The sequence below is a fragment of the Acipenser ruthenus genome, chromosome 2 (assembly GCF_902713425.1).
Source record: "Acipenser ruthenus chromosome 2, fAciRut3.2 maternal haplotype, whole genome shotgun sequence".
NCBI classification, from domain to species: domain Eukaryota; kingdom Metazoa; phylum Chordata; class Actinopteri; order Acipenseriformes; family Acipenseridae; genus Acipenser; species Acipenser ruthenus.
The window spans coordinates 31,882,641-31,892,002 of NC_081190.1; the positions used below are offsets into that span (position 1 = coordinate 31,882,641).

At 37.4% G+C, this 9,362-nt stretch overlaps 1 protein-coding gene across 1 annotated transcript in view; it reads right to left on the reverse strand.

The window, feature by feature from the left end:
- Positions 1–8,761, reverse strand: part of LOC117408639 (BRCA1-A complex subunit Abraxas 1-like) — a 38,176-nt gene extending 29,415 nt beyond the window's left edge. The window contains exons 1-3 of the mRNA XM_059007070.1: positions 8,731–8,761; positions 8,197–8,432; positions 6,380–6,667 (exon numbers count right to left, since the gene is read on the reverse strand). Coding sequence (XP_058863053.1) covers positions 6,380–6,667; positions 8,197–8,432; positions 8,731–8,761 — 555 coding nt within the window. The remainder of the gene's footprint in view (positions 1–6,379; positions 6,668–8,196; positions 8,433–8,730) is intronic.
- Between the last annotated feature and the right edge of the window lie 601 nt (positions 8,762–9,362).

The window sequence follows — 9,362 nt, forward strand, 5'->3', positions numbered from 1 at the left end:
TATATATTAGCTCAAAGAGCCTATATATATATATGTAACACGTTCTGATATTGGTTTCATACTTGGTACAAAACTGTATTGCATGATTCTGCAGGTCTAGTTCAATTGTGGTTATCGAATTATGTTTGTATGATTTCAGACACTGAGTGTACAGTTGTAATGTGTTTTATTAATACAGACATTGATCAACTATGGCTTCCATATTGAGGTAATATTAGGTTTAGGTTTCTGCTGTACAGAGACAGTATAATTGTTTTATTCGTGTCCTTTTTTAAATAATGACTGGAATCAGTGAATATGAATAATGAATACAATCCTACTGTTTTGGACTTGATTTGTATTTGATCTCCTTTTCACTTGATTCAGTATATTAATAAGGCAGTGACATTTCTTAAGCTGTCAACTATTTGCATTTGCCGAGTATCTTGTACTTTTTTTAACCAATGGAAGCCAGTATAATAATCTATGACTGTCATGCAAACTGAGTTGATTTTTTCTTTTTCACTGTTTTCACAATGAGATGCTGCCATCTTGTGATTTTATTTAGAACAGCAGTTTCAGACTGTATTTCTAATATTATTTTGGTATTGCGGCAGACTAAAAATGAAAAAAAAATCCAGTGTTTTTAAAATATGTTTTGTGGGTGTTTTCGTTATCCCTTCTCTGTTTTCTGACCTTGCTCAGCTAAAAAGCACATCTTGAATAACAGCTTTAACTTAGACAGGAATAACTCAACAATCTTGGCAAGCCTGAAACTAGATGAAAGTTCATAGTGAGTCACTTTGGACTCTTGGCATCAGTGTTAGAAAATGTTTTAGCAGCACAGTATTGGCTGTTATGGATTTTTTCCAAAAAAAGAAGCCAGTGTTTCAAAGCCTCTAATTGTCATAGAAATTAATTTATAATGTATTCCATGGTGCCCTTTCCTATTCAGTTTTAAACTTCACTGTAGAATAATTGCACAACTTCTCAATCAGTATACAGCCTTTTAACTATGAGCCTTGCACAATGTATCAAAGCTATTCTACTACAAGACAGAACAGTAATGCAGTATAAGGTAATTTAATATTTGCCATTTGGGGAAGGTTATTACTCAATTCCTAGTTTAAAAAACAATGTTAAGAAGTTTGGGAACAACAAGAGGCTCTATAGCTAAACAAGTCTATTCCCTTGCTAGCACACAGTTTCCCTTGGGACAGGTTATAATTCACCAGGACATTGAGTTTTAGCTGTTACTACTTCAACTGGTAAACTATTCCATGCAATTATTACTATCTGCATACAAAAACATATTTTACCTTCTGTTTCTCACCTTCCATTCATATGCTATTGAAATAGCCTGTTAAACAGTAAGAATTGTAGAAACTTCAATTGAATACCCCGTTGTTTGTAGAATGAACAGATTTCATTTATATGTTAAGTACCATTACATGTCTTGGCAGCAGTCACCATTGCAGAAACTGCTTTCTGGGGAGTGGAGGGTAAAAATAAGAACTATCCAAACAAAATGGGTAGTAAATGGATACCATATCGGCTACCACTGTATTTGTGAAAATAGTAATATTAAAAGATAAAAGCAACATTGTACTCCATGCTATCTGGAAATATTTAAAATACAAATGGCATTTCTACTATTTAATAGAGAAAATGGGTTGTAAAAGGGAGCATTTGTCTGATCCCATGCCCAGATTGAAATAAGTTTTGCAGTACTCCTACTTCAGCTCAAGAGCCAGCAAATCTCCCAGATTTAATAACAATTCCGCAACTTAAATTGCTTGAACAGAAATGTTTGTTCTCCGCTAACAGGATTGTGAATTATTAATCGGATTGGGAGATTTTCTGACCCGATTGTTGAGGCGGGATTCTTCCACTGTCACGCTCCAGTACACTATTTACTGTGATGTATGTGTCTGCACATCTTTATATCTAATTTAATGCAATTCAGATAGATTTCAAAGAGACATCATGAAACGGCATGACTGTGACCTCACCAACTCCGGATACAGACTCCTGCAATTGTTCCACGTCTCAATATTCTTATTAGATTGTCTGTATTTTTGTATTTACCCAATAAGATCTATACAAATTAAATACAGGTACTCGCAGTAAATATGAATACATTGCTAAACAAAATGATTTCACCAGAGAATCTAGTACAAGTAAGACATCATTTTAAATCACTGTAGTCTTGAAATGGGAGTGCAGGGCTAAATGTTCTAAAGGAATATCTTAGGGTTGTCATTAGTTACAGTTCAACATTTTTTTAATATATTTTTAATGCATCCTCTAATCCAAATGGCCCTATAATAAAATACAAGTGAAATCCAATGCAATAACAAAATCATGCATATAATATACAAAAGATGTTAGGACTAGAGAAGTATAACTAAACAAATAATAATATAAATACATTGGTAGTATACAATTTGATCGTAAATTCACGACCCCCAAAATATATCTTTTTTATTTAGTCCACAGTAGTATTTTATTTACTGGTAGCATGAGCTACAGTATAAAGAAACTGTTGGTATACAGATATTTATAAGGGAAGCCAGACTCACCCAGCCCAATTTATTTCAGTTAACAATTTTAGTATTTGGCAGTTGTTTTCATTTCAACCAAACTATCAAGTGAGATGAACTTTTAAGATAGGAATACTTCGTTAGTTTTTTTAGCCCAAGATATATGGGGTATATTTTAAAGACCAAGTGGTTTCAATTGTCATTGTCATTTATTATTTAACCTTTCCCTTGCCTTATGATTTTTCAGTTATGTTGAGTGATTTTAAAATTCTAACTGCCAAGGCCTGAATAACCTGAACAGGCTTCCTCATTATTTCATCATGTCACCCTCTCTATATATGTAGAGTAGTTGGACCAGCAGAGTTGAAAGGTCACATTGCCACATGGCTCCAGTGAAGCTCTACAGACTCAAAGTAAGTTTTTTTTTTGTTTTTTTTTTTAAAAAGCACCACTTACAATGATAGCAAACATCATAAAAAGCAAAACTATAAAAGGTGAACAATCTCAGGGAAACTGTATTACGTTCTGTTGCTACAGTATTTAACTCATTAATATAGACCATACAGATTGAGTTGCCAACATTTTTTTACATGTGTGTGCTAGTACCAGAATTCAGGTTCAACTGGCCTGTAGTATAATGTGAGGCATTTTCGTTGAAATTGGTTGATGAGACAAAAACAGCACTAAATGGCATGTGACCTTGCATCTCTAAAGTAGTGACATTAATTATCCCAGACAAACCCTGAGGAAGCTTGTAGGATACTAAGCAGTATGCCAGTGAAAATAAACTAGAGCGAATCCCTGAAAGAATGTTGCTGTAATTACGAAACAGCTGCAACATAAATCTCATACCGCCAGGCTTCTTGCTGGTTTTCTAACTCTCTTGATTAACTAATTAAAGGCTAATGAATGATTCCATCCAGTAAATGTTTTAATTATATATGTGTAGAATTGACTTACTAATGATCATTTAATTATTGACAAAATGACCATCAGCAACTCAATTAAAGATCAACTGTTGCTTTGCAGCACTTTCTTTTTTTTAATCAAGACTCTGGTAAATTTGTTCACATCCCATTGGATTAGTTATTAACACACAGAGCTGCACATTTGGGCTTTCTGTGGTTATTACGCTTTCATTTGTATTTGTCCCTAATACATCATTATTTAAATTACCACCTCTTGGCATTAATAATGTTGAGCCAGGGAGCAGGCTAATGTTGAGACGTTAAAGTGCTCAAGCTCCCTTAGGAAATACGGTTTGTTCAAGCTGCTTGCACAAAAAGTGCAGCTCTGTTGGCTCTCGTATAACCAGGAGCAGTTGGAGGTGTAAATTACCAAGGGACTGACTGGGGTTATGAGACCAATACATATTTGTTGTATTTATTACAATGGAAGGTGTAGTGCTTCATTCCGGATTTTAAATAAGGTTTTAGATGTAAGAAAGTTGGTACTTTTTATTTCCATGCTGAACATATCATGTAATCAGTATGACACGTGCACTATTTGCATAATTTTGTTTCCAAGGCTATAGCAGAGCTTGAACGTCATTTAAAGTCTCCTACAGCTGAAAGTGCTTTTTACTATGAACATCTTAATTTAAGTCACACAGATTTCAAAAGAGGTCTTCTTCAACTTATGCAAAAAACACATTTGGGGAATTACAAGGTAAACATTTTAGTAAATTAGCGGTTGATTTTATCGACTTACTGTATACATCGGTGGGATACAACAAGCTGTAGCATTTTTACTGCACTGGGGAATTAATGGGAGTCACCCTTGATTGCAAATAAGACTTTGGTCTGCATGTCTATCACACTGCTTGGACTCATCATTATAACTAATGATCATAATTTCCTATACCCTGCCGGGGTTGGATTTTTAGAACATTTTACAGAACTGTGGAATCGGCCTGGTTTCAGCCACCTACTGTACCCATGGTTATTCTAATGTCTATTCTAGTGGCTTCAAACTTTAGCAAGCCCTAAACCAGTGAATGCAGAGAATTACTTATATTTGAAACTCTTTCATGTGTTTTTACCTGGTCAAAGTCGCCATGCGTTTCAAATAATATAATGTTTTTGCCGCCCTCATTATGAATCACAGTTAGAAATATCAAGCAAAAGTTACAATTTCTGATGGTTTAAGATTACAGCTGTAAAAAAAGTTGTTCGCATAACAACATTGTCACAAGTCAGTGATGTTTTCGTTTTTTAAGATTTTGACTTGGGTTCATATTCACTTCCTGTGTTGTAGGATTACACCTTACAAATTGTTGCATTTCTCAAATACATCTTCATTGTCCTTACACAATTTTGATTGTACTTCTACAATTTTGATTGTACTTTTACTTTTCATTCTTGAACTCTGTGTTGTGTTGTGGCCTGCACACTGGACATTAAATGAAGTGGTCTGGATTGCATGTTTTTGATATTATTATGATTCTGGTCATGTTAGTAAATGTCCAATGCTCTGTGGAAGGACATTGTGACAAATTAAAAATATTCAGGTCCTTACAACTGGTAGAGACCTCTAGATCATGGCATCAAGCACACTGAGCAATCGGTGAGGCAATAAGAAAAATAAACTTAAATACTGAAACTTCCACTTGTGCGAGTCCAGCTAATACCATGTTCATGCTTCAGGAAGAGGAACTGGTTTCAAGACAGCAAAAACCCAAGGAGGACCACAACTGAAATGATATGGGCATGATTGCTACCGGTAATGCCTCAATATGACACAGACATGGAAACGTAACCCCTTAACAAGGGTCAAAGCGTGCATGTCACAGCTCAGAAACATTAACTCAGGCCTATTTTCAACATTGCCATATAGATCAAATAATGTGAAGCAGTATTGGTTTAGTGAGCATTGCAAATAAAAAGTAGTCCAAAAAAGATAAGATTTGCTTTAAGGCTGGCTGTAGAATTTTAGATAAAGGATTTGGAGGAGTGGTAGGGTATTGGGGACGTATTTTTTTTTAATTTATTTAGTAGTCGCCAATTAGGTTTTTTTTTCTATAGTTTTCTCCTCAATTTAGAAATGTCCAATTATTTTTAGGCTCAGCTCACAGCTACCACCCCTGCGCTGACTCGGGAGGGGCAAAGTGTTCTCCCGATGATGTTGCAGTGTATTCCTAACCTCTATGGACATCTCACGACTGCCCCCAGACAACTCAAACAGAACTTCAAGGATGCTTGGGAGACACTGTAAAGGTGTAAAGATTTGGGAAACACTGTATTTTAACGATGCTCTCACAATGGTAAAGTACATTTAGGGAAACACACCCCAGATACAACTTATTATTATTATAATAATATGGCTATTTTAATAGTACTGATAGACAGGCCCTTTAAAACAGGTCCTACAGGTCCAACCTGACATTTCATGTCAAGAAATATGTAGCGTGAACCAAGTTTCATGCATAGAGATTTTTTTCCCCCATCAGTTACCTGTGGTGGGTGCCAAACAAACAGGCTCTTTTATCTCGTAGCGATTACAATACCTAGGGGATTGCACCCTAAGAAACCGTTGTTTTAGTTTTATTATATTGATTGTAATTGTAGTGCGGTCGAGAAAACCCACCTCTAGTTCACCCCTTTTTTACAAAAAGAAAGCCAATAACCCTGCCCACTAGTGGTCGCCACTAACAACCAAACAACCACCCGGCCAACACTACTAAAATACAAAAACCCTTTAATATGTGCTAATAGAGCAGTACAAACAGGCTAATTACTACAGGCAGCTGGTTGAGATCTGTAAGGGATAGTCTTCACTTTAAAACAGTAAATCACAATCACTGAGTCTCCTTCCCAATTAGAGCTACCTTATGCAGCAGACAAAGAAAGCCACTTAACTGCCGGCTGAAGCCCGTGGTCCGAGTTACTCCACTTCCTTTTGCCCGTCAGCTGTGGTTTTCTCAGCTTGTCGTTGTGTTTAGGATTTGCATCATTTACACACAGCCTCCATTGCAGTGTATCCCGTTGCTGCTGCTGCTGCCGCCACTGTGGTTCCTTCTGCCTCTCGCCTCGTTCCCGTCCTGCTGTTACTGCTTCTGCAGTTGCTGCTTCCCCTTCCTCTCTCCATGCTCTCTTCTTTTTATCCTGGTCCTTGATTGAAAACCTGCCTGTCGTCCAATTACCAGTTCACTCCAGCTGTCTCACATTATCACTGCTGCTGTTATCAAACTCAGAAGTAAACAAAACACCTGTGCGCAAATAAAAAAATACAAAAAAATACATATATACAGTGCCTTGCAAAAGTATTCAGACCCCTGACCAATTCTCTCATATTACTGAATTACAAATGGTACATTGAAATTTTGTTCTGTTTGATATTTTATTTTAAAACACTGAAACTCAAAATCAATTATTGTAAGGTGACATTGGTTTTATGTTGGGAAATATCGGCCTTTTCTTGGCAGTGCCTGGGTGGTGTGATGCAGCTTCCACTTCCTGATTATTGATCCAACTGCTCACTGGGATATCCAAACACTTGGATATTATTTTGTACCCTTTCCCTAATATATGCATTTGTATTACTTTATCTCTAACTTTTGTAGAATGCTCTTTGGTCTTCATTTCCCTTCAGATTCACAGCCTGACCAATGATCCTTCAACAGTGGGGTTTTTATCCAGAAAGTGTGACAGCAACTTTAATGGTTCACAGGTGGAGGCCAATGGTAAGGTAATTGTGTCCTCGTTAGGGCAATTTCTTTCATCGGTGTAAACTGGGAGCTTCCACAGCACAGGGGTTAAATACTTATGCAAGCAAGATATTTCAGTTTTTTCTTAGAAAAATTTCCCAACATAAAACCAATGTCACCTTACAATAATTGATTTTGAGTTTCAGTGTTTTAAAATAAAATATCAAACAGAACGAAATTTCAATGTACCATTTGTAATTCAGTAATATGAGAGAATTGGTCAGGGGTCTGAATACTTTTGCAAGGCACTGTATATATATATATATATATAAATAATATATATATATAATATATATATACTTTTAAAACAAATCATGCAACAATCATCAAGTGCAAGAAAAAAATAAAACAAGTAAACAGTCAAACAGAATAAGTAGAATAAACAAAATAATAATAATAATAATAATAATAATAATAATCAACAACACAAATCAGACACACAGGCATTGGTCAACCCTGTGACACACTTCCTTGCTTTTTCATTGGCAATCCCTGTCCAATGCTTCAGTGGTAACAATAGCGATTATATTCCCAATATCTTCTAGGTGGGTGGCCAAAATTCTCCTGTTGTGGGTGTCTATTTAGAGGGGCCTCGGGTAGTGGGTCTAACGGGTATAAATAACCCCACATAGGCTGTCTTATTTCTTGATACTGTAATTCAGGCTGCGCAGGTTCAACCGCAGGTACACTTTCTACCGGCACTACACATGGCCGTGGAAAGTTTCTGTGCTGTGGAGGACTCTCTCATCCTGGTTTCTCTGGCCTAACCTTATATATCGGCAGGTTCAGTCCCTTTTGTTCTACCACAATATATGGTACTGTCTCCCAGCTATCTGCCAGTTTACCAGCCCCACATGTTGGTTTATCTCGTATCCACATCCTTTCCTCTAACAGTAAAGGCACTTTCTTAGTAGTACAATCATAATATTGCTTCCACCGTTTAGCATTTCCTTCCAAGGTTTTACTTGCCTGTCCAAATGCAAACATCAGCTTCTCATGATGTTTTTGAATCCACTCATCGGGGGTAGTACTCCCAGTTGGTTCTGGGGCTCCCAATACCACATCTGCAGGTAATAGGGCGTGTCGACCAAACATCAAGAAGAATGGAGCATATCCTGTGGAACTGTGAGCTGAGTTGTTATAAATATGGGCCATTTCTTGCATATAGTCCACCCAGCAGTTCTGCTTCTCTTTTTCTAAGGTACCTAGTAGATCCAAAAATGTTTGATTAAACCTCTCACAAACCCCATTGCCCTGATGGTGATATGGAGTAGTCATACCAGGCTGGGCACCCAAAAGGCTGAACTACATGATACCACAGGGCCTTAGCCGTGGTCTTGGGCAAATATTTTGATATGCATCATTTGGTTTGCCCCACACCAAGAAGTCTAAAGCAACTACCTCTAAAGGAGCAGTAACCTGAAAGGGCACAATTGGAGCTCCAGGGTCTGCCTTAGCCTTTTGTAACTTGCAACCGGTACAAGCCCAATGCCATGCCTGTACCTGAGTTTCCATCCAGGGCCAATAGAACCATCATCGAATTGTGGCCAGGGTCTTCTCAACTCCCAGGTGTCCAGCCTCCATATAGCATTTACAGATCTGTTTCTGTTGATCTTTTAGCACAGTGATCTGAAAATAAACCTCACAAGTGCATCCATCCACCACCTCCCTACACAACACACCTCCTTGAAGTTGGAAATGGCTCTCTCCATCCACCAAATTCAGTCCGAATCTCTCGCACACATTCCACAAGTTATACTTTTACCTCTTTCTGAAAATCTTGTCACCAGTCTTTAACATCCTGAACAGGGGTTGTGACATCAGACTCACCAATCACTTTACACACTGTTGGCGTTCAACCTACCAATCGTTCCTCCTCATAACAGGCAGTCTCTCTACGGATATCCTCAAAGGTCTATTCTGCATCTCTTCTTATCATCGCTGTACGTTCCTGTCGAAGTGCTCCATCCCGTAATCCCAACACAAACTAGTCTTGTAGGTATACTTCTGAAGGGAGAGATCGAGGTTCTCAATGTTGTAACCTGCGGAAGAGTACTTGAAGATGCAAAGTGAGGGCTTTTAAACTCTCATTACTCTCATGCTTGCAACTAAAGAAAGAAGAGAGTAACACAGAA